A 24,968-nucleotide genomic window follows, 5' to 3' on the forward strand; every position below is an offset into this window, starting at 1 on the left:
CTATTTAATATTCCCATCAATAATGTATGAGTCATCTAGCTTTTTCACATTCTTGTCAGCACTTGGTATGATCAGTATTTTTTAATTTAGCATAGGTGTGTAGTGATACCTCATTGTGGTTTTAATTCGCATAATGGTTGATGATGTTTAACATTTTTTCATGTGCTTTTTAAAAAATACTTTTTATAAATTGATTTCAGAGAGGTAGGGAGGAGAGAGATATAGAAACATCAATGATGAGAGAGAATCATTGATCAGCTGCCCCCTGCGTGCCCTACACTGGGAATCAAGTCCACAACCCGAGCATGTGCCCTGACTAGTAATTGAACCGTGATCTCCCGGTTCATAGGTCGATGCTCAACCACTGAGCCACGCCAGCCGGACTCATTTGCTTTTTTCTTATCTTCACCTAAGGATATGTTTATTGACGTTAGTAAGAGTGAGAGCAAGAGTGGGAGGGAGAGATAAGGAGAGAGAAACATCGATGTAAGAGAGAAACATTGATTGAGAAACTCTTGATGCCTCCTATATGCGCCCCGACGGGGAATTGAACCAGCAACCTTTTAGTGCACAGGAAGATGCTCCAACCAGCTGAGCAACCCAGCCAGGGCTTCATGTGCTATTTGTATATCTTTGTTGAAATATCTTTTCATTTCCCTTTTGATTGGATTATTTTTGTTCTGTATTTACTATTGGGTTTTTAGACTTTAAAAAAATATATTTTAGATACTAACTAGCCCCTTGTTTTTGTCCATATGTAGTTTGCAAATCTTTTCTTCCAGTCTGTAATGTGTCCTTTTTTTCTCCTAAAGTCTTTTGCAGAATAAAAGTTTTTAATTTTCAAGAAGTCCAGTTGATCCCAGCCTGTGTGGCTCAGATGGTTAAGTGTCTCCCAAACACCCGGAGGCCACTGGTTCAGATCCTGGTCAGGGCATATATCTCGGTTGTGGGCTGGATTCCCAGTAGGGGCATGTAGGAGGCAGTCCATTGATGTTTCTCTGTGTCTCTCCCTTTCCTTCCTCTCTCTGAAGTAAATTTAAAAAATAAAATTAGTCCAGTTGATCAGTTTCTCTTTTTATGGATTGTGCTTTTGGTGTCAAGTCTTATAACTCTTTACCTCACCAAAGGTTTCTCATATCTTTTTCCTGAAAGTTTTATAGTATGATATGTAAGTTCAAGATCCATTTTGAGTAAATGTTTATTAAAGTTACGAGACTTAGGTCAAGGTTTATTTTTATTAGTGGATATCTCTTTGCTCCAGTACTATTTGTTGTAAAAGCTATGTTGCCTCCTTTGGATTACTTTTGCCAACTACTGATCTTCTTACTGTCTCCATAGTTTTGCCTTGTCCAGAATGTCATATAGTTGGAATCATACAGTACATAGCCTTTTTAGATCAGCTTCTTTTACTTAGTAATATCCATTTATATTTCTTTTCATGGCATAATAACTCATTTCTTTTTAGGGCTGAGTAATATTCCATTATCTAGATATACCACGGTTCATTTATCTGTTCACTTAAATGAAGACCTTTTGGTTGTTTCCAGATTAGCAGTTATAGATAAGGCTTTTATAAACATCTGTGCTCAGCTTATTTATTTATTTATTTACTTATTTATTTTTAAAGTATCAGTTTTTGTGGGTTTTTAAAAAATATATTTTATTGATTTTTTAAAGAGAGGAAGGGAGAGAGATAGAGAGTTAGAAATATCAGTGAGAGAGAAACATCGATCAGCTGCCTCCTGCACACCCCCTATTGGGGATGTACCCGCAACCAAGGTACATGCCCTTGACCGGAATCGAACCTGGGACCCTTCAGTCCGCAGGCTGACGCTCTATCCACCGAGCCAAACCGGCTAGGGCTGTGCTCAGCTTTTAAAAAACTCATTTGGGTAAATACCAAGGAGTATGATTTCTGGACTATACAGTAAAAGTATATTTAGTATTGTAAGAAACTACTAAACTGTCTTCCAAAGTGGCTGTATGTACCATTTTGTATTCTCATCAGCAATGAATGAGAACTCCTGTTGGTCCATATCCTCACCAGCATTTGATGTTGTCACTGCTTTTAGATTTTGGCCATTCTAGTTGGTATGTAGTAGTATCTCATTGTTATTTTGATTTGCATTTCCTAAAGACATATAATGTGGAGCAACTTGTCATGCTTATTTGCCATCTACATATCTTCTTAATGAGGTTTCCTGATATTTTGCCCATTTTTAAAATCAGATTGTTCATTTTCTTTTTATTTAATCTTTCTTTTTTAATTAAAGCTTTATTGTTCAGATTATTACATTTGTTGCTCTTTTTTCCCCCATAACTCCCCTCTACCCAGTATCCACCCCACCCTCCTCCCTCACTCCCCACCCACTGTCCTCATCCATAGGTGCACGATTTTTGTCCAGTCTCTTCCCGCATGCCCCTCACCCCTTTCCCTCCCAAGAATAGCCAGTCCACTCCCTTTCTATTATAATCACCAGTTCATTCTGTTCTATTATTATCACCAGTTCATTCTGTTAATCAGATTATTCACTTGATTTTTTGGTTCACTTGTTGATAGATGCATATTTGTTGTTCATAATTTGTATCTTTACCTTTTTCTTCTTCTTCCTCTTCTTAAAGGATACCTTTCAGCATTTCATATAATACTGATTTGGTGGTGATGAACTCCTTTAGCTTTTTCTTATCTGTAAAGCTCTTTATCTGACCTTCAGTTCTGAATGATAGCTTTGCTGGGTAAAGTAATCTAGATTGTAGGTTCTTGGCATTCCTCACTTTGAATATTTCTTGCTACTGCCTTGTGGCCTGTATAGTTTCTGTTGAGAAATCAGCTGACAGTCGTATGGGTACTCCCTTGTAGGTAACTGACTGTTTTTCTCTTGCTGTTTTTAAGATTCTCTCTTTGTCTTTTGCTCTTGGCATTTTAATTATGATGTGTCTTGGTGTGATCCTCTTTGGATTCCTTTTGTTGGGGTTCTCTGTGCTTTCTGGACTTGTAAGTCCATTTCTTTCACCAGGTAGGGGAAGTTTTCTGTCATGATTTCAATATCTTGCTCTCTCTCTTCTTCTCGCACCCCTATAATTCGGATGTTGGTATGTTTGAGGTTGTCCCAGAGGCTCTTTACACTATCTTCATATTTTTGGATTCTTTTTTCTTTTTGTTTTTCCGGTTGGGTGATTTTTGCTTCTTTGTATTTCAAATCTTTGACTTGATTCTTGTGATCCTCTAGTCTGCTGTTGGAACTCTGCATAATATCCTTTATTTCAGTCAGTGTATGCTTAATTTCTAGTTGGTCCTTTTTCATAACCTCAAGGGTCTCACTAGATTTCTTGAGGGTCTCACTAAATTTATTGGCGGTTTCTAGAAAATTCTTGAAAAACCTTAAAAGTGTGGTTTTGAACTCTATATCAGGTAGTTTGCTTTCCTCCATTTCTGTCATTTGTGACTTGTTTCTTTGTCGCCGCGTTTTTTATGCTTCCCTGTGTTGATAGAGTGGCTTTCTGTGTTAGATGTCCTGTATGGCCCAGTGGCTCAGCCTCCCCAATTACCTGAGGTGGACACTCTTGGTGCACTCCTGTGTGGGCTTTGTGCACAGTCTTGTTGTAGTTAAGCCTTGATTGTTGTAGGTATCACTGGGAGGAATTGACCTCCAGGCCAATTGGCTGTGAGAATCAGCTGTGTCTGCAGTGGGAGAACTTCTGTGCTGAAGACACCCTTCTGGGGCAAGACTTGCTTCAGTGGGGCTTTGGTGCTCACTGAGTCTGCCCCTTGAGTGTGTCCCTTATGGATCTGAGGAGTTGTAATCTGGATGGTCCCCCTCTGACCACTGGGTACACTGGCTCTTGGATCTCTAAGGAGGTGCTAATTTAGCCTCTGCCTGAAGCTACCCAGCAGGAGCTATGGAGAGATTCCTTTTCTTTGTTTGGGGTTTGGAGGTGCCCAGATGAGGCCCAGCTGTGAAGCAGTGCACGCTGCTGTGGGGCCTTAGACCTTCTTTTGGAAGTTCTGGGTCTCTCTGACCCAGCAGCAGTTTGTTAGGTAATTTTAGATTGCAAAGGGCCAGGCCTTTCATATGCAAAAGTCTCTGCGCACAGCTTGGGTGGGGCGGGGTCCCGGGATCAACAGGGCGGACAAAGCAGGTATGGCTGCTCCCCAGTCCTACCCTAAGAGGCCCCATGTCCTAGTGTCCCACGGTAATCACCGCAAGCATCTCTGAGAGAAAGCCGCCCTCGAGTCTGCCCAATGCCAGACAGTCCAGTTTCTCCCCGTATGAATCTGGGTCCCAAGAGACTCACCCAGAACTGGAGTTCAGAGCATTCGGGAGCTTGAGCCTCCCTCCGGATTGAAAAAGACAACTGCGTCCTCAGCTGCCAGCCCTCTCCACGTGCGCCGCGTCCTCAGTTACTAGCCCTTTCAGCATGCGCCTCCGTACTTCTGCACTTTACTTCTGAACCTCCTCTGAATCTCAGTGCTTTTCTCTTTCCTTCTAGTTGTAGAATTTCCACTCAGCCAGCCTTCCTGTGGTTCTGGATGATGTCCGCTTTGTCTTTTAGTTGTATTTTTTTTTAATATATTTTATTGATTTTTTACAGAGAGGAAGGGAGAGGGATAGAAAGTTAGAAACATTGATGATAGTTGTATTTTTGAAGTGGTTATGCGAGGCAGCAATTTCCGGTGTTTACCTATGCTGCCATATTGGTTTCTCCTTTGTGTTTTATCTTTACTTCTTGATTAGTCTACTAGTAGTTAAAGATTTATGAACTTTATTGTTTTCAAATAACTAATATTTGGTTTTGTTTATTTTTTTGAATTGTTTCCTATTTCAGTGATTTATACTTTTTATTTTCTTTCTTATTATTTTCGAGTAATTTCCTCTTTTTTTTCTAGCTTCTTAAGATGGAGTCTTCAATCTTTGGTTTTGAACTTTTCTCCTTTTCTAATATAAGTACTTAAAGCTCTAATTTTCCCTTTAAGCACTGTTTTTATTTTTTTTAATATGTCTTTATTGATTTTAGAGAGAGGAAGGGAGAGGGAAGAGAGATAGAAACATCGATGAGAGAGAACATTCATCTGTTGCCTTCTACATGCTCCCACCAGGGATCAAGCCTGTGTCCTGGGCATGTGCCCTGACCAGGAATTGAACTGTGACCTCCTGGTTTTTAGGTCGATGCTCAACCACTGAGCCACACTGGCCAGGCTTTAAGCACTGTTTTCAGTTTATTCCACAAATGTTACATTTTCATTATCACTGAGTTTCAACTATTTTCTAACTTCTCTTTTGATTTCTTCCTCAACCCATAGGTTATTTAGAAATGTCTTGCTTCATTTCCAAATATTTGAGATCTGTTGTTTTCAATTTCAAATTGAGTTTTGTTGTGGACTGATAATCAGTCCTTTGAAATGAATCGGTAGTGGTTTAAGGCCCAGCATACATTGGTGAGCATTCCATGTAGACGTAAAAATAATGTATATTCTGTAATTGTTAGGTGTAGTGTTCTGTAATGCCTTCAGCCAGCTTTTAAAGAAAAATTTTGTCCAGAATTTATCATTATTTCAAGAGGGTTATTCTGATATGAGGTACTCTGATATTACCAATATTTTTTTATATATTATTTCCTCATAATAAATTCTTTTTGAAAGCATTCTAATGGCAGATATATTAAAATATAATAGGTTATAAACAGGTTATAGTTTGTGTGATTTGATAGCTGGGTAAATACGTATCTATCTAGTACATGTGCTTTAAAGCAATTGTAAAGTCTATATATATATACGTATTATATGGTACTGTTTTTTCATTAATATGCAAACTCCTTCTGGAAAAAGTTTTATTTTTTATGTTTTATTACATCAATTAAGGATATGACAGAATACTAGTATATATTATTTAGCACACATGATACAGAACCTGACATAATTCTTTACTGAATTTAATTAAAGATTTGTCTATTTCTTAAGGTATACTGCCTGGTTTCTTCTCTCCACAGTGGTCTCACATCTGAAACATGGCTACGGATTGGCTGGGCAGTATTGTGTCCATCAACTGTGGAGATAGCTTGGGTGTCTATCAGGGAAGAGTGTCAGCAGTTGATCAGGTCAGCCAGACCATTTCTCTCACCCGTCCTTTCCACAATGGAGTGAAGTGCCTTGTGCCGGAAGTCACCTTCAGGTGAGTATCCTGACTGATTCTTTCAAATCTAATCTGGTGATCTGGTGGTCTGAACCTAGGCCAGATGGCCAATATTCTCTTGTGTAGCACTGCTTTTGAGTACAGTCTTCTTGTCAAAGGTGAGATTGTGCAGTCCTGCTGCTGTTTCAGTAAGCTATCATAATTGGCTTTCAACTAATGGTTCAGGGTTTGTGAAATGTTTTTCTTATCTCTATCAAGCACGCATATATTTAAACTAGGGGCCCGGTGCACGAAATTCGTGCACTGGGTGTGTGTGTGGGGCGGGGGGGAGAGTGTCCCTCAGCCCAGCCTGCCCCCTCTCACATACTGGGAGCCCTCAGGTGTTGACCCCCATCACCCTCCGATCGCCTGATCGGCCCCTTGCCCAGGCCTGACGCCTCCGCCAGAGGTGTCAGGCTTGGACAGGGGACCCCCATCTCCCCCCGACCACTGGCTCCACCCCCCCGCCCAGGCCTGAGGCCTCTGGCCCAGGAATCATGCCTGGGCAGAGGACCCCCATCTCCCTCTGATCGCTTGCTCCACCCCCGCCCAAGCCTGACGCCTCTGACCCAGGCTTCAGGCCTGGGCAAGGGGACCATCATATCCCCCCAATCCCTGGCTCCGCCCCCCGCCCAGGCCTGATGCCTCGGCCAGAGAAGTTGACCCTCATCACCCTCCGATCACCAATCACCGGATCGGCCCCTTGACCAGGCCTGAGGCCTCCGGCAGAGGTGTCAGGCCTGGGCAGGGGACCACCAGCTCCCCGCGGTTGCAGGCTCCGCCCCGCCTAGGCCTAACGCCTCTGGCCTAGGCGTCCGGCCCAGGCAGCGGGGACCTGCAGTGGCAGCGGGGGGTGCCGCGATCGTGGGCTTCGCTTTGGGCCCAGGCAAGGGACCCCTAGCTCCTGGGACTGCCAGCTTCGACCGTGCCCAGCTCCCATCGCTGGCTCCACCCCTACTTCCTGCTATCACTGGCCAGGGTGGCAAAGGCGCCTGATTCTCCGATCATGGCTGGGGGGCAGGGCAAAGGCGGCCCTGGGGCTGCCTTTGCCCTGCCCCCCAGCTCTTAGCTCCCCCCTGGGTTTCAGATCACTGTCAGTGGCAGGGGGCTTCTTCCTGCTTTCCCTTTCGCCTCCCTGCATTGTGCCTACATATGCAAATTAGCCGCCATCTTGTTGACAGTTAACTGCCAATCTTAGTTGGCAGTTAACTGCCAATCTTAGTTGGCAGTTAACTGCCAATCTTAGTTGGCAGTTAATTTGCATATAGCCTTGATTAGCCAATGAAAATGGTATCGCCGTACGCCAATTACCATTTTTCTCTTTTATTAGTGTAGATGGATGGGTCAAATTCAGAATAATCTTTCTGTTTCCTTTTATGGCTTCAGATTTTACTTCTCAGTTTTGTATCACTGTGCTTTCTTACTCTGAGGTTGTTACTGGTTTTCCTTTGTATAACTGCAGCTATCTGTAGATTTGTATCATAATTTATCTCCAGAAGCACAATGTAGCCAGTAGTTAAAGTTCTTAGCTACAGGGATGTATTTTTCTTAGTGTTTTCCAGCATATCTGAAGTTCAGTTGTCTTCACATCCCTCCTTTTATCAATGTGGCAAAATTATGTTAATTAAAAATAAAAATAAAAAAGACTATCAGACAAGAGCTTCCTTAACTTTCTGAATAATACCCACACATAACCTTTTCTGTAGGTGTATCCAATCTTATTTCTTACCTCCTCTGAAGTCTCAATAGAAATATCTCCTTTGTGTTCAGGACTCACCTTATCATGTGTGCTTTATATGCTATTCTTTTCTATCATCTTTGAGACCCTGTCCATCTTTTGTGTGTCTTTAGTTTCAACCTTTATACTATCTCTTTCCTCTCTGCATTCTAACATTCCCAGGCTTCCCCTGTAGTACACATTCCCCCCCCAACCCACATACAACTTGCATTTGCAACTATCATTTCCTTCTCTTTACACCCATAGTTCTTTTCAGAGCTAAGTAGTCTGCCTTCATTCCCTTTGTGGCCTCATTCTCTAGTCCAGTGGTTCCCAACGTGGGGCACAGACCCCAGAGGGGCAATTTGATTTTTAAGGGCGGCAATTCGAGAATGAATTATTAACAGTCAATTTTTTGCATTTCTTATGGTTCCAGGGGCCTCATATACAGTATATAAATACTATGGCATATTTATGCATTTCAGTTTTCTATTTTATGTTTTGAAACTTTATTTGCTATTTTTTTCATATCACTTCATATATTTTTTTAAACTATTTTTAGTGATTTCTTCCTAAGTATTTCAGCTGTCCTTTCGTTCTTTTATTTTTCTCTCTCATTGATGCCATGTTCTTTGGAAGCTTGTTTAGACCAAGTTAATGGCCTTTTAGGCTTCCTCCACATGAATAGAAGTTTACTTTTTGAATAATAAGAATTATATGTCATGGGGGAGGGGAGGGCTCATCAGAATTTTAGAGATGCTTAGGTGGAGCATGCCCAAAAGAAGGTTGAGGACCACTGCTCTAGTCCCTCCTTACTCCCCCCCCCCCCCCTTATCTTACTTTACCATTTTGCTGAACTAGCTCTTGCTAAGGTTACAGATGACCTAATTGCCAAATTCATTGGTAGTATCTCAATTATAATCTGTTCAAATGCTCCCTAACTTTTGAAGTGTCCTCTTCTTTTAGTTTCTCTATCACCTCTTTGAATTTTCTTTCCATGTTTTCCTTCATTCCTTTATTATTTCTATTTTTATAGATTCTTTTTCTTCTACTCACTTTTAAGATTGGGTTACTCAAATTTCTATCTTTGATTCTTTTCTCATGCTGTACTCTAGACAATCTCATGTGTACCTTGTTATATATTAATGAGATCCCAAATCGTTTTAGTAGTAATAATAAACATTTATTGAATTTTTAATAACTAAATACTAGACTTAAATATTTGCATATATCATGTCATTTATCCCCATGAGAATATGTATAAACCGGCCATTGTTACTGGTGACTTCTCTGTTTGCCTATATCTGTGGTGAGCAAACTGCAGCTCGCGAACCACATGCGGCTCTTTGACCCCTTGAGTGTGGCTCTTCCTAAGCCTTAGGAGTACACTAAGTTAATGACAATGTATCTACCTATATAGTTTAAGTTTAAAAAATTTGGCTCTCAAAAGAAATTTCAATCGTTGTACTGTTGATATTTGGCTCTGTTGACTAATGAGTTTGCCGACCACTAGCCTATATCAAATCTTTAATTTAGACCCATTTTCTGAGCTTCATACATTTTGTCTTCTGGTCATTTTGAGGTGGCTATCCTTAAATCTTCAATTTAAGATTTTCAAAGCTGTCCTGACTGGTGTGGCTCAGTTGGTTGAGCATCGTCCCATGCACCAAAGGGTCACTGGTTCGAATCCTGGTCAGGGCATATACCTGTGATTCAGGTTTGATCCCCAGTTAGGGTACTTGAGGGAGGCAACTGATCGATGCTTCTCACATTGATGTTCCCCTCTCTATTTCTCTCTCTCTCTCAAATCAATAAAAATATATTTTTAGAAAAGATTTTCAAAGCTGAATTTGTTACCTGCAGATTTCCCCTCAAAAGATCTACCCTTAAGAGGTGACTAATGACACCTTCCACCCAAGTTAGAAACTTAAGAACCATAATAAATTGTTTCTCTTGATCTTCCTGTCACCAAATCCTGTGAATTCCAAGTGTCTCATGGCTCTATTTTTCCTTCTCTATTTTCATTGTCACTTGCCCTATTTATTCCCTCCTACTTCTTGCCTGTTTTCCTAACTCGTTTCTTCACCTACAGCCACCAGAAAAATCCAATGTGATTATGACTGGCCCCTGATTAATTACCTTCACAGGCCTTACCTCCACAAACATCTTTCCTTTTAGTCAAACCATAAAATTTGCAGTTCATTAAATAGGACACATTTTGTTAGTCTCTGAGCCTTGGCCTGAAATGCCTCTCTTGCTTGGGCAACTCTTATTTTCCGTACCCACCCAGACTTAACATATGTGTTTCATCGATCTCTGCCAAACCAACATCTGCATTTTCCTTTTGGGTTCTCTAGTCTCTTATGCACACTTATGTCATAGTATTTAACACTTTTAATTATCTACTTGTCTTTTCTGCTGACCAGACTGTGAGTTCTTTGTAGGCATATATTGCTTTTCATCTCTATAATCTCATGTAGAGTGCAGGGCTTACCACATATTAAGTACTATGTATATGCCTACTGAATGAGCAAGTGAGTAAATGAATTAAAAAAAAAGCTATTAAGCAATCTGGAAATCTAAGATACTAATAATAGTTTTGTGATTAACAGTAGGGTTCTTTAAAGGCTAGTGCTTTGTCTATTGAATATTGGTGGCTGAGTCTTGTCTTTAGTGATCTACCACCTTTCCTAGTTTTTGCCTTTGATAACTCATTGAAATGCAACCTTGCAAAGGTATAGCTCAAGCATGTCAAACTTGCGACCCGCTGGCCACAAGTGTGACATGCTTGGTTGCTATTGATTTCAGTTTCATCACTGTTACCACTATTATAGTTTTGAGAGTTGGATTCTTTTGTGTATTTCAGGGCAGGTGACATTATGGAGTTAAAAATTCTGGAGATACCAGGTCCTGGAGAAAACCAACATTTTGGAGACCTTCATCAGACAGAATTAGGCCCTTCTGGTATTGGGTACCAAGTGGGTATCAATCAGAATGGCACAGGCAGGTTGGTCAAGAAGCCAACCTCTTCCAGCAGTGCCCCTCAAAACATCCCTAAGAGGACAGATGTGAAGAGCCAGGATGCTGCCGTTTCCCCGCAGCAGCAGCAGTGTTCCAAGAGCTATGTGGACAGGCACGTGGAGCCTTTGAGTCAGTCCAAAAGTTTCCGTCGTCGGCACAACTCTTGTAAGTTGGAGCAAGTTGATATTTCTTCTTAACCTGATGTTTGAGGGCTGTAAGTTCTTATCTATTGCTATTCTTTAAACAAGTCCTTTACAAAAGGATGCTGGCAGAGCTTCACAAAAATATAGCACAGTTCTCTTATTCCAGAGCTATAAGATAATAAGGGAAAAGAAATAAGCTGTTAGATGACCTGCTGGCGTTGCTCAGTGGTTGAGTGTCAACCCAAGAACCAGGTCAGGGTTCGATTCCTGGTCAGGGCACAAGCCCGGGTTGCAGGCTTAATTCCCAGTAGCGGGCGTGCAGAAGGCAACCAAACAATGATTCTCTTCATTAATGTTTCTATCACTCTCTCCCTTTTTCTGAAATCATTTTTTTTTTTTTAAAGAAAAGAAATACTCTGTTAGAGACTCATACCAGTTTCCTTTCTTTAAGAAAAAATCTGCCTGGAGTTCACATAGACAGAAGTGATATTGTTTTTAATCTGGTAACTGATGGTCATAGTGATGTCTGAGTTGGATTTGCACTGGGGCTGTTCTAAAGTATTCTTAAATAACTTTTCTTCTTGTGATTTGGCTCTAATCCTCGATAGAGGAGAGGAAGGCACTTGCCTAGAAACCTCTGTGACCTTAGTTTCTGACAGACTGACAATTTAAAATTTGCTGTACTCACTGTCCCTACTGGCACATCCAGAGAGTATGCACTGGTGTCTATTGATTTCCAGTTTATTTAGCACTAACAAATTGTTGAATGTTATTTGCTCATTATACAACCATAGTTAATTCACTGATTTGCTCTGAAATAATCAAATCTTTTATATAATAGTGAATTATAACAGATTCACTAGAATCTGTGTGGCATTGATGTCAGGGGTCATCATTTTTAAGTTTTGAAAATATCTGATTCTGTGAATAAAATCCTGAAATTTTCAAAATTAAGAAAAATATATGTATTTCAAGGTACTTTTCTTCAGTGCTTCTTTTTTTTGTTTTTTTATTAATCCTCACCTGAGGATATTTTTCCATTGATTTTAAGAGTCTCATGTTCTACCGACTGAGCTAGCCGGGCACCCTTTTCCATTGATTTTAGATAGAGTGGAAGGGAGACAGAGAGGGGAGATAAGAGAGAAGGAGAGAGAAACAATTGATGTGAGAAGGAGAGAGAAACAATCAATGTGATTGGAGGCACCCAGTCAAACAATTGATTGGCTGCCTCCCACACATGCCTTGATCAGAGCCCAAGATCAAACCTGCAATCCAGGTATGTGCCTTGCCCGGGAATTGAACCCAAGACCTTCAGAGCCTGGGCTGATGCTCTAACCACTTAGAACACTGATCAGGGCTTTCAGTGCTTCTTATATAACTATCTGAATTGACAATGATTGAAAACCTGAGTCTAAAATTGAATTATTATTTTTGTTTCCTTTCAAAAACTGTAGAATGCTTGAAAAGAAAATGAGTCTTTTCTCTCTTTTTTTAATGTATATTTTTTATTGTTGATAGTATTACGAATGTCTCTTGTTTATCCCCCCTTTTTTACCTGCCTCTGCCCAGACCCAACCCCCCCTCCCTGGTCTTCACCACCCTATTGCCTGTGTCCATGGGCTATGCACATAAGTATATAAGTTCTTTGGTTTATATCTTCTTGTCCCCCCAACCCCACATCAGGGTATGCTCGTCTGTTCCATGCCTCCGTCTTCAGATCTTATTTTATTGGTCAGTTCATTTTGTTCATTAGATTCCACAATTAAGTGAAATCATGTGATACTTGTCTTTCTCAGACTGGCTTCAGTTAGCATAATATGCTCCAGATCCATCTATGCTTTCCCAAAGGTAAGAGAGTCTCTTTTTTTAAAAAAAATATATTTTATTGATTTTTTAAAGAGAGGAAGGGAGAGGAATAGAGAGTGAGAAACATCGATCAGCTGCCTCCTGCACACTTCCTACTGGAGATGTGCCCGCAACCAAGGTACATGCCCTTGACTGGAATCGAACCTGGGACCCTTCAGTTCACAGGCCGACCCTCTATGCACTGAGCCAAACCAGTTAGGGCAGGGGTCCTCAAACTTTTTAAACAGGGGTCCAGTTCACTGTCCCTCAGACCATTGGAGGGCCGGACTATAGTTTAAAAAATGCTATGAACAAATTCAGCAACAGGCAGCGGTGGCAAAAACACCCGGCGGGCCGGATAAATGTTTTCAGCGGCCGCATGTGGCCCGCGGGCCGTAGTTTGAGGACCCCTGGGGTAGGGCAAGAGAGCCTCTTTTTATAGCTGCACTAGAGGCCCAGTGCATGGATTCATGCGCTGGTGAGGTCCCTCAGCCTGGCCTGTGCCCTCTCGCAATCCAGGATCCCTCGGGGATGTCAGACTGCCAGTTTCTGCCAGGCCTGCAGGGATTGGGCCAAAACTGGCAGTCTGACATCCCCCGAGAGATGTAGTAGTGCACGAAGCGGCAGGCAGCCAGGGAGGACCCAAGCCCAGACCAGGCACCGTGCCACTCTCACTCATCCTGGCCCTGCTGCACTTGCTGCTGCCGCCGCTGCTTGGTAGTGCTGCTGCGGAGGTGGAAGAGGCTCACGCCACTGCAGCTGCACTTGTCAGCCATGAGCCCAGCATTTGGCGTCCAGTGGTCACCTGAGCAGCATGCCCCACTGCGGGAGTGCACTGACCACTAGGGGGCATTTCCTGCGTTGAGCATCTGCCCTCCGGTGGTCAGTGCGTGTCATAGCGACTGGTTGACTGGTCATTTGGTCGCTTAGGCTTTTATATATAAAAGTGGTATTCCATAGTGTAAATGTCCCACAGCTTTTTTGTCCATTCATCTACTGATGGGTACTTGGGCTCTTTCCAAATCTTAGCTATCTATATATATATATATATATATATATATATATATATATATCAAAGCCTAAGAATGACCGGTTGACCGGTTGCTATGATGCGCACTGACCACCAGAGGGCAGATGCTTAATGCAGGAGCTGCCCCCTGGTGGTCAGTGTGCTCCCACAACAGGGGTGCCGCTCAGCTGACCAACCCATCCTGGTGGCCCACCAGCCCAGCAGCAGCCACTCACTCTCTCAGTAGTCCTGCAGGTCCAATTTCCAGAGAATGGGCCAGGCACCGATGGACCAGCACTACTGGCACAATCCCAACAGTGCTGCTGGCCTACTGGAAGTCGGCCTTGGGCACCGTGGCCACTTTCCCTCCCTAGACGCTCTGTAAGGAAGAAATGATATAAAAGCGGCCATCAGGTGGCTCCTGACAACTGGCGCAAACATCAGTGGGACGGATCTGGATCCCAGGCTGGCAAGGGCATCCCAGTGCCCACCCAGAGGACTGATCGCGTCCTGGCCCCACCCCCATCCCATTCGGGACAGGCGCCAGACTGGGCGCAGCAGGGCCGGGATGAGCAGGAGCAGCAGGCAGTGTTGGACTGTCCGTTTCAGCCCAATTCCTACAGGACACGCCGAGTGACCCCACCCGTGCAAGAATTCATGCACCAGGCCTCTAGTTGTAAATAACACTGCTGTGAACATAGAGGTTCATACATTCTTTCTGATTGATATTTCAGGATTTTTAGGATATATTCCCAAAAGTGGGATCACTGGGTCAAACGGACATTCCATTTTTAATTTTTTCAGGAAACTCCATATTGTTTTCCATAGTGGCTACACCAATCTGCATTCCCACCAGCGGTGAACTAGTGTTGCCTTCCCCTACCCACCGCCCGCATCCTCACCAGCCAGGATGCTTGTAGATTTTTTGATGATAGCCATTCTGACTGATGTGAGGTGATATCTCATTGTAGTTTTAATTTGCATTTCTCTGATGATTAGTGACTTTGAGTATTTTTTCATGTCTCTTGGCCATTTATGTCTGTCCTCTTTGGGGAAATGTCTATTCAGATCTTCTGCGCATTTTTTTAAAATAAATTTTATTGATTTTTTACAGAGAGGAGGGGAAAGGGATAAAGAGTTAGAAACATCAATGAGAGAGAAACATTCATCAGCTGCCTCCTGCACACTCCCTAATGGGGATGTGCCTGCACCAAGGTACATGCCCTTGACTAGAATTGAACCTGGGACCCTTTCAGTCTGCAGGCCCACACTCTGTCCACTGAGCCAAACTGTTTCGGGCTTCTGAGCATTTTTATTTTTTTAATCCTCACCCAAGGATATTTTTCCATTGAGTTTTAGAGGGAAGAAAGAGGAAAAGACCGAGAGAAATAGCGATGTGAGAAAAACACATCAATTGGTTGCCTCCTGCACATGTCCCAAACAGGGCCTGGGCTGGTAAGAGCCTGCAACCAAGGTACGTACTCTTGACTGGAATCGAACCCAGGACCCTTCAGTCCACAGGCTGATGTGCTATCCACTGAGCCAAACCAGCTAGGGCTCTTCTGCCCATTTTTTAATTGGATTGTTTGTTTTCCTTGTTGAGTTGTATGAGTGCTTTTTATATTTTGAACTAGAGGCCCAGTGCACAAAAATTTGTGCACTCGGGGGTGGGGGGTCCCTCAGCCCAGCCTGTGCCCTCTCGCAGTCTGGGACCCCTCAGGGGATGACCACCTGCTGGCTTAGGCCTGCTCCCCAGGGGATTGGGCCTAAGATGGCAATCAGACATCCCTCTGGCAGCCCAGCAGCCCTTGGGGGATGTCCACTTGCCAGCGGGGAGCAGGCCTAAGCTGCAGTCGGACATCATTAGTGCTGCTGAGGAGGCAGGAGAGGCTCCCACCACCACCGCTGTACTTGCAGCCATCAGCCTGGCTTGTGGCTGAGCAGAGCTCCTCCCATGTGGAAGCACACTGACCACCAGGGGGCAGCTCCTGCATTGAGCATCTGCCCCCTGGTGGTCAGTGTGTGTCATAGTGACCAGTCATTCCCAGTATTTCTGCTGTTAGGGCCAGTTTGCATATTACCCTTTTACTATATAGGATAGAGGCCTGGTGCACAGGTACGGGCCAGCTGGTTTGCCCTGAAGGGTGTCCCGGATCAGGGTGGGGGTCCTGCTTGGGTGCCTGGCCAGCCTGGGTGAGGGGCTGATGGCTGTTTTCAGGCTGGCCACACCCTCTTCAGGGTGGGGGTCCCCACTGGGGTGCCTGGCCTGTCTGGGTGAGGGGCTGAGGGCCATATTCAGGCTGGCCAGCGACTGAAGCTCCCAGCCTCTCCTTTTTTTCTTTTTTTTTATTCTGAGATTTATTTACCTTTTATAATTGAAACATTGTTGCTGTCACTGGCGCTCTCAGCTCTGAGGCCGCAGCCGGCTGAAAGCAGGTATCTGGGGTTTGTTTAGCTTCTATAATTGAAACATTGTTGCTTTTGGGCTCAGAGCCGGGCCACGGCAGGCGGGGAACCTTGGCTTCCTCCATCACTGGAGCAAGCAAGCCTCATGTTCGCTTCAGCTGCATGGCTGCCGGCCGCCATCTTTGTTGGCAGTTAATTTGCGTATCACCCTGATTAGCCAATGGGAAGCGTAGCGGAGGTACGGTTAATTACCCTTTTTGTCTTTTATTAGATAGGATATTAACCCTTATCAGATGTATCATTAGCAAAAATATTCTCCCATACAGTGGGTTCCTTCTTCATTTTGATAGTGGTTTCTTTTGCTGTGCAGAAGCTTTTTATTTTGATGTAACCCCATTTATTTTCTCCTTTATTTCTTTTACCCTAGGGCAGTGGTCGGCAAACTCATTAGTCAACAGAGCCAAATATCAACATTACAACGATTGAAATTTCTTTTGAGAGCCAAATCTTTTAAACTTAAACTATATAGGTAGGTACATTGTTATTAAGTTAATTAGGGCACTCCTAAGTCTTAGGAAGAGCCACACTCAAGGGGCCAAAGAGTGGCATGTGGCTCACGAGCTGCAGTTTGCCGACCACAGCCCTAGGGGATGTATCAGCAAAAATTCTGCTATGCAAGATATCTGAGATTTTACTGCCTATGTTTTCTTCTAAGGATTTGTATGGTTTCATGGCTTACATTTAAATTTTTTATCCATTTTGAGTTTATTCTTGTGTATAGTGTAAGTTGGTGGTCTAGTTTCATCTTTTTGCATGTGTCTGTCCAGTTTTCCTAATACCATTTGTTGAAGAAGCTTTACTCCATTGTATGTTCTTGCCTCCTTTGTCAAATAATGGATTATAATGGTCTGGGTCAATTTCTGGGGTTTCTGTTCTGATCCGTTGGTCTGTATGGCTGTTCTTGTGCCACTTCCAGGCTGTTTTGGTTATAATGGCTTCGTAGTATCCTATATAATAAAAGGGTAATATCCAAATAGACTGAACGGCAGAACAACTGAACAACCAATCAAAGCGTAATATGCTAATGATACCTAAGGCTGCTCAACTGCTCTCTATGACATGCACTGACCACCAGGGGGCAGACAGTCACTGGTCGACCAGTTGCAATGACGTGCACTGAGCACCAGGGAGCAGATGCTCCGACCAGTAGGTTAGCTTGCTGCTGGGGTCCGGCCAATCGGAACTGAGCAGGATGGGCCGGACACACCCTGGAGCCCTCCCATGGTCCCTCCCCATCCCAATTATGCACCAGTGAGGTCCCTCAGCCTGGCCTGCACACTCTCACAATCTGGGGCCCCTCGGGGGATGTGGGAGAGCTGTTTTCAGCCGATCCCACAGGCCACTCCCCTTGCGAGGGCACCAGATGCAAGGCTCATGGCTAGTGAGTGCTACTGCAGCAGTGTGAGCCTCTCCCGATCGATCAGGACTGATTGGGCGCAAGCCCTCGGCAGGCACAATGGGGCCAGGATGAGCAGGAGTGGCAGGTAGGAGCTGCAGGCGGCGTTGGACTGCGGGTTTTGGCCTGATCCCTGCAGGCCACCCAGAGGGACCCCAGCCGTGCACGATTTCGTGCACTGGGCCTCTAGTAGTTTAATAATCTGGTATTCTGATCCTTCCAATTTCGTTCTTTCTCATGATTGCTTTTATGGTTCCATATAAAGTTTGGAGTATTCATTCTAATTCTGTGATGTATGCCATTGGTATTTTAATAGGGATTGGGTTGAATCTAGATTCCTTTGGGTTGTATAGACGTTTTAATGATTTTAATTCTTCCAATCCATGAACATGGTATACATTTCCATGTTTTTGTATCTTCCTCTATTTCTTTTTTCAGTGTCCTATAGTTTTCCAAGTACAGGTCTTTTACCTGCTTGGTTAAGTTTATTCCTGGGTATTTTATTTTTTGTTGTTGCAATCATAAATGGGATTGTTTGTTTAGCTTCTCTTTTGGAGAGTTCATTATTGGTGTAAAAATGCCATCGATTTTTGGATGTTGATTTTGTATCCTGATACCTTGCCAAATTCATTTATTAAGTCTAATAGTTTCCTGGTGGAGTCTTTAGGGTTTTCTATGTACAATATCATGTCATCTGCGAATAATGAAAGTTTTACTTCCTCCTTTCTAATTTGGATGCCTTTTATCTCTTCTTCTTGTCTGATTGCTGTGGCTATGACATTTAGACTTTAACTTCATTACTTTGCTTTATTCTCTCTTTAAAAATAGACTTTTCTTTCTTTACCAAAAATGTTTACTTTTTTTTTTTAAATAAGCCTTTATTGTTGAAAGTATTACGTATGTTCCCCTTTTTCCCCCCTTAACTCCCTCTAGCCTGCCCCCATACTTTTTTTGTTAAAAGTTTAAATACTGAAGCAATTTATAATCTCATATACTTGGAGATCATCTTTATTAACCATTTATATATTATTTTTCTACATATTTTCTCCCTGTCATTAACATGGTGCATTTTTTACAATTAATGAACCAGTGTTGGTACATTATTTTAATTAAAATCTATATTATTCAAACTGCCTTAGTTTTTGTTGTTATTGTTATTTTGTTAATCCTCACCCTGAGGATATTTTTTCCATTGATTTTTTTGGAGAGAGTGGAAGGGAGGGAGGAACACAGAGAGAGGGAAAGACATTGATGTGAGTGAGACACATTGATTGGTTGCCTCTCACACACGCCTGCAACCCTTCTGTGCAGAGTATGGTGCTCTAACCATTGAACACATCGGCCAGGTTACCTTAGTTTTTTCTTGTTTTTTTTTTTTTTAATATATTTTATTGATTTTTTTACAGAGAGGAAGAGAGAAGGATAGAGAGTTAGAAACATCAATCAGCTGCCTCCTGCACACCCCCTACTGGGGATGTGCCCGCAACCAAGGTACATGCCTTGACCGGAATCGAACCTGGGACCCTTCAGTCCGCAGACTGACACTCTATCCACCAAGCTAAACTGGTCAGGGCCCTTAGTTTTTTGTTAATGTCCTTGTTACATGTTCCTACCCAGCATACCACATTACATTTAGTAGCCATGTCTCTTGGCTCTGATGGTTTCTCAGACTTTTGTTGTTCTTGATGACCTAAATAGTTTTGGTAAGTACTGGTCAGATATTTTGTAGAATATCACTCAATTGATATTTGATGTTTTTCTCATTATTTGACTGGTATTTTGGGGAGGAGATCACAGAGGTAATGTCATTTCATTAACATCACATCAAAGGTATCTACTATGAAAATGGTTTATGACTTTTGATGTTGACTTTGATTGCCTGGCTGAGGTAGTATGTGTCGTGTTTCTTCTGTAAAGTGACTTCTTTTCCCCCCTTTACAAACTGTGCTCTGTGTAAGGAAGCCACTCTGTGCAGCCCACACCTAAGGAATGGGGAGTTTTGCAGAGAATCTACATAAATTTTTTGGAATTCTTCTGTACCAGACATTTCTCCCCTATGTATTTATTCAGTCACCTATTTTTATCAACATGGACTACATTTAATACTGCTTTATTTTAGTGCTCATCGTTTTAGCTTTGGCCACTAGGAAACAAATAACAACAAACAAACTAGTTTTTTACCGGTAGTTCTTTACTTTCTGGCACTACAAGAGTCTCCAGGTTTATCTTCTGTATTTCCTGTCCCAGCTCTAGAATCAGCCATGTCTCTAACGAGCCCTATTTTCTTTTATTGAACAATGTACTAGAAACCATGATCTGGGTGCTGGGCATGTGCATTGCTACTGGGTGTTGCCCTTTAAGCTGACAGAGCAGGGAAATATATATGCATATTTAACCAGTGTATATACACGTACCTATAAGTATTTACATATGTAACTTCTCTACTATATATGAAGCTAAACATGAGTCTGTATAGAATAGATACCTGCAATTTTAATCTATTAGCATGTAGGTCATTCTAGCCTCCTTTTCTTATGTGTAACTCCCAACAGTGAAACACCTGTCTCCTACCTTCTGCCATCCATTGACTTAAATTATCCCCCAAAAAGGAAAAATATATATTAAATTCCAGTATACATGTATAGCAGTATCAGAATTATTAATTCATACCTCCATTGACTTGTTTCATGTTTGTAACAGATTCTGTCACATTCTGCATTCCATCCTTAGATCCTCCAATCTCTGTAGTTTTGTCTTTTCCAGAATATCACATAATATTCTTTAATTTTTATTTTTCAATTACAGTTTACAATCAATATTATTTTAGTTTCAGGTAAACAGCATAGTGGTTAGACTAGTGGTTCTCAACCTCCTGGCCTTTTAAATACAGTTTCTATGTTGTGACCCAACCATAAAATTATTTTCGTTGCTACTGTTATGAATCGTAATGTAAATATCTGATATGCAGGATGGTCTTAGGCGACCCCTGTGAAAGGGTCGTTTGACCACCAAAGCCCAAAGGGGTCGTGACCCACAGGTTGAGAACCGCTGGGTTAGACAATCATACTTTACAAAGTGTTCAATACACATGCTTATTGAAATATTATCAACTATATTCCCTATGCTGTACTTTACATCCCTGTGACTGTTTTGTAACTATTAATTTGTGCTTTTTTTAAAATATATTTTATTGATTTTTTACACAGAGGAAGGGAGAGGGATAGAGAGTTAGAAAGAAACATCGATGAGAGAGAAACATCATCGATCAGCTGCCTCCTGCACACCTCCTACTGGGGATGTGCCCGCAACCAAGATACATGCCCTTGACCGGAATTGAACCTGGGACCTTTCAGTCCGCAGGCCGACGCTCTTTCCACTGAACCAAACCAGTTAGGGCTAATTTGTACTTCTTAATCCCTTCATCTTTTTCATCCAATCTGCCCCCAGTTCAGATTATAACATAATTAAAATCATACAGTATGTAGCTTTTTTAGACTGTCTTTTTTTGTTGTTGTTAATCCTTACCCAAGGATATTTTTCCATTGATTTTTAGAGAGAGTGGAAGGGAGGGGGAGAGACAGAGAGAGAGGAACATCGATGTGAAAGAGACACATCGATTAGTTGCCTCCCACACATGCTCTGACCAGGGCTTTGGATCGAGCCTACAACCAAGGCACGTGTCCTTGAACAGAACTGAACCCGAGACCCTTCAGTTTGCGGGCCGATGCTCTATCCACTGAGCCAAACCAGCGAGGGCCAGACTGTCTTCTTTCACTTAACAGTATGTATTTAAGAGTCTTACATGTCCTTTTGTTCCTTGATAGCTCATTTTCTTTTATTGTTGAACAACATTTTGTTGTATAGATGTTTGTTTACTCATTTACCTATTAAAGGATATCTTGGTTGCTTTTAGCTTTTGGTGATTATGAATAAAGCTGCCATAAACATTTGTGTGCAGGTTTTATGTGGATACTAGAGGCCCGGTGCACAAAATTCATGCACGGGGGTCGGGGGGGGGCATCCTCAGCCTGGCCTGCCCTCTCCAATCCAGGACCCCTCGGGGGATGTCCGACTGCCTCTCCCAATCCAAGACCGCTGGCTCCTAAACGCTCACCTGCCTGCCTGCCTGATTGCTCCTAACCTCACTGCCTGCCTGCCTGATTGCCCCTAACCTCCTCTGCCTGCCTGATCACCTCTAACCACCTCTGCCTGCCCTGCCTGATCTCCCCTAACTGTTCCCCTGATGGCCTGATTGCCCCTAACTGCCTCTGCCTTGCCCCACACCCGGGACCCAGGATTCCCTCTGGCCGGTCGCAGGCACCTAGGACCTGGGCTTCCCTCCCTCTGGCTGGCTGCAGGCACCCAGGACCCAGGCCAGTTTCACCTGGACCGGCCGCAGCCGCAGGGGACTGTGGTGGGCATCTTCGCCTGGGCTGCAAGCGCTGGCGCCTGGGACCACGGAATGGGTGGCTTGTCCCTCTCCCAGGCCGCAGGCACTGTCGCCCGAGACTGGCGGGTGGGCAGCTTGTCCCTCTCTCAGGCCTCAGGTGCAGCCACTGGCACCCAGGACCACGGGTGGGCAGCTTGTCCCTCTCCCAGACCGCAGGCGCAGCCGCTGGCGCCCAGGACTACTGGACATGCGGCTTGTCCCTCTCCCGGGCTGGTCCCCATTCCTCTCTCACAAGCTCATTTGTGCCTAGCTGTTCCCCATTCTTCTCTCCCCAGTGTTGAGTGTCTGAGCCATTACGGTGTGAGGACATGACGACTATTTGCATATTTGCTCTTTATTATATAGGATAAGTTTTCAGATAAATTACATAAATCCCTAGAAGTGTGATTGCTGGTTGTTCGTAAGACTCAGTTTTTTCTATTTTTGTTTAATACTAACCATTATAGCAACTCTCTTTGAGGACTGCAGTTTACTTCAAAACAAGTAATTTATTTGATCTTTAACAATTTACTTTGCTATGTTAAAAAGTGCAGTTACCTTAAAAAGTGATGCTGTTTCTGTTTTTGCCGTTGGGTCCATTCCCTTTTCCTAGATTAACTGCATGTAAATAAAGAGATCATGGACAGAAAAATGTTCTCTTTCAGAGAACTTTTTTTGAATTCAGATTGCGTGGGAAATGTCTGTGGCCTGGGAATTTGATCATGAAATGTGGCTCAGGATTGGTTTGTGATAGAAGATAGAATTACATCTATTTATCTGTCCAGTGGCCCTGTAAGATGAGTAGAAAGGTATACCAGAGATTGACTTACTTGGCATTTATTTAGCATAGTAAGGATTCCAAGGAAGTAGATTGGTTTATTCCCACCACAATTGTAATGTAGATTATCAGTATTTTCCTCATTTAGATTTAGATTTCTTAGTAGAAATCTATAAATAGAATTCCTTCTGATATATGTACAGATATTAATATTGAGACTAGTAGATTGATAAAACTACTGGAATATAGTAATTCCAATTCTGGCTTATAAGTGTCCTTTCAAGGTTAGTAATGAATTGTTAAGGGATTACCTAATCCAACATTGATAAGAGAGTTAATATAAACAGATTTCAATCTCTTTCAGTGGGGGACAGTTATAAAGAACTAGTGGCCTGGTGCACAGATTCATGCACATTGAAACGAAATTAATTAGAAGAAAGATTTGTGCGGGAATTATATTACTGCAAAAAACTACATGTCATAATAGTATATGTAATATCCTATCTAATAAAACAGAAACATGGTAATTAGCCGTACCTCCGCTATCCTTCCCATTAGCTAATCAGGGCAATATGCAAATTAACTGCCAGCCAAGATGGCAGCCGGCAGCCAGACAGCTTAAAGGGAGCATGAGGCTTGCTTGGTTCAGTGACGGAGGACTCCAACGTTCCCCGCCTGCCTCTGCCGGCCTCTGAGCTTGCAGTTTGAAACATTGTTACAAGTATAGAAGTTAAACAAAACCCCAGAAACCTGCTTTCAGCCAGCCGGGATCTCAGAGCTGGAGTTGAAACAGTGTTTCGATTATAGAACCCAAACAAACCAGAAGCCTGCTTTCAGCAGCGGAGGCCTAAGAGCTGGAGTCAAGCCTCAAAGCTAAAGCTGGCCCAGAATAAAAAATTTAAAAAATTAAAAAAGGAGCGGTTGGGAGCTTCAGTCACCCGCAAGCCTGAAAACAGCCCTCAGCCCCTCACCCAGACTGGCCAGGCACCCCAATGGGGACCCCCACCCTGAAGGGTGTGTGACCAGATGCAAACAGTCATCACCCTATCACCCAGGCTGGCCAGGCACCCAAGCGGGACCCCCACCCTGATCCAGGACACCCTTCAGGGCAACTGACCTGCACCCGTGCACCAGGCCTCCATCTTATATAGTAAAACGGTAATATGCCTCCCAGCACCAGGATCAGCAGAGCCGCAAGGCCTCCCGGCACTCGGATCAACATGACAGGGGGCAGCACCCAAACCCCCTGATCGCCCTGCGGCTCTGTGTGTGACAGGGGGCGGGGCCACAACCTCCCTATCCGCCCTGCTCTGTTCATGACGGGAAGGCGCCCAACCCCCTGATCGCTCTGCGGCTGTTAGTATGACAGGGTGCGGCGCCCTAACCCCCTGATCGGCACTCTTCTGTGTGTGACAGGGTGCGGCGCCCCCCCCCCCCCGCCCCCACGGGCCCTGCCCTGAGTGTGAAAGTGGCAGTGCCCCAACCCCTTGATCGGCCCTGCTCTGTGGGTGATAGAGGGCGGCGCCCCAACCGCCCCCACCGCCCCCCACGGGCCCTGCTCTGTATGTGACGGGGTAGAGCCATAACCTCCCCATCGGCCCTGCCTTGAGTGTGGCAGGGTGTGGCGCCCCAACCCCCTGATCCTCCCTGCTCTGTGTGTAACGGGGCGGTGCCCCAACTCCCCTATCGGCCCTACTCTGTGAGTGAGAGGGGGGAGCTCCTCAACCCCCTTATGGGCCCTGCTCTGTGCGTGAAGGGGGGATCTCCCCAACCCCCTGATTGGCCCTGCTCTGTGCATGACAGGGTACGGAGCCCCAACCCCCTGATTGGCCCTGCTCTGTGCGTGACAGGGGGTGGCGCCGCAGCCTCCACATCGACCCTGCCTTGAGTGTGACAGGGGTCAGTGCCCCAACCCCCCAATCAGCCCTACCCTGAGCGTGACTGAGGGTGGCATCACAACCTCCTGATCCACCCTGCTCTGTGCATGACAGGGG

The 24,968-nt window shown here is 43.7% G+C and overlaps 1 protein-coding gene across 3 annotated transcripts in view; it reads left to right on the plus strand.

Annotated features, from left to right (window-relative positions):
- Positions 1 to 24,968, plus strand: part of EDC3 (enhancer of mRNA decapping 3) — a 121,807-nt gene that overhangs the window by 25,387 nt on the left and 71,452 nt on the right. For 2 of the 3 annotated variants that reach the window (XM_081084789.1, XM_081084788.1), the window contains exons 2-3: positions 5,989 to 6,170; positions 10,754 to 11,073. In XM_081084789.1, coding sequence (XP_080940915.1) covers positions 6,007 to 6,170; positions 10,754 to 11,073 — 484 coding nt within the window. In that variant the 5' untranslated portion in view covers positions 5,989 to 6,006. The remainder of the gene's footprint in view (positions 1 to 5,988; positions 6,171 to 10,753; positions 11,074 to 24,968) is intronic. The other variant, XM_081084790.1, reaches the window with a different exon arrangement.

The sequence above is a fragment of the Myotis nattereri genome (genome assembly GCF_964212035.1).
Source record: "Myotis nattereri genome assembly, chromosome: 1".
NCBI lineage: Eukaryota > Metazoa > Chordata > Mammalia > Chiroptera > Vespertilionidae > Myotis > Myotis nattereri.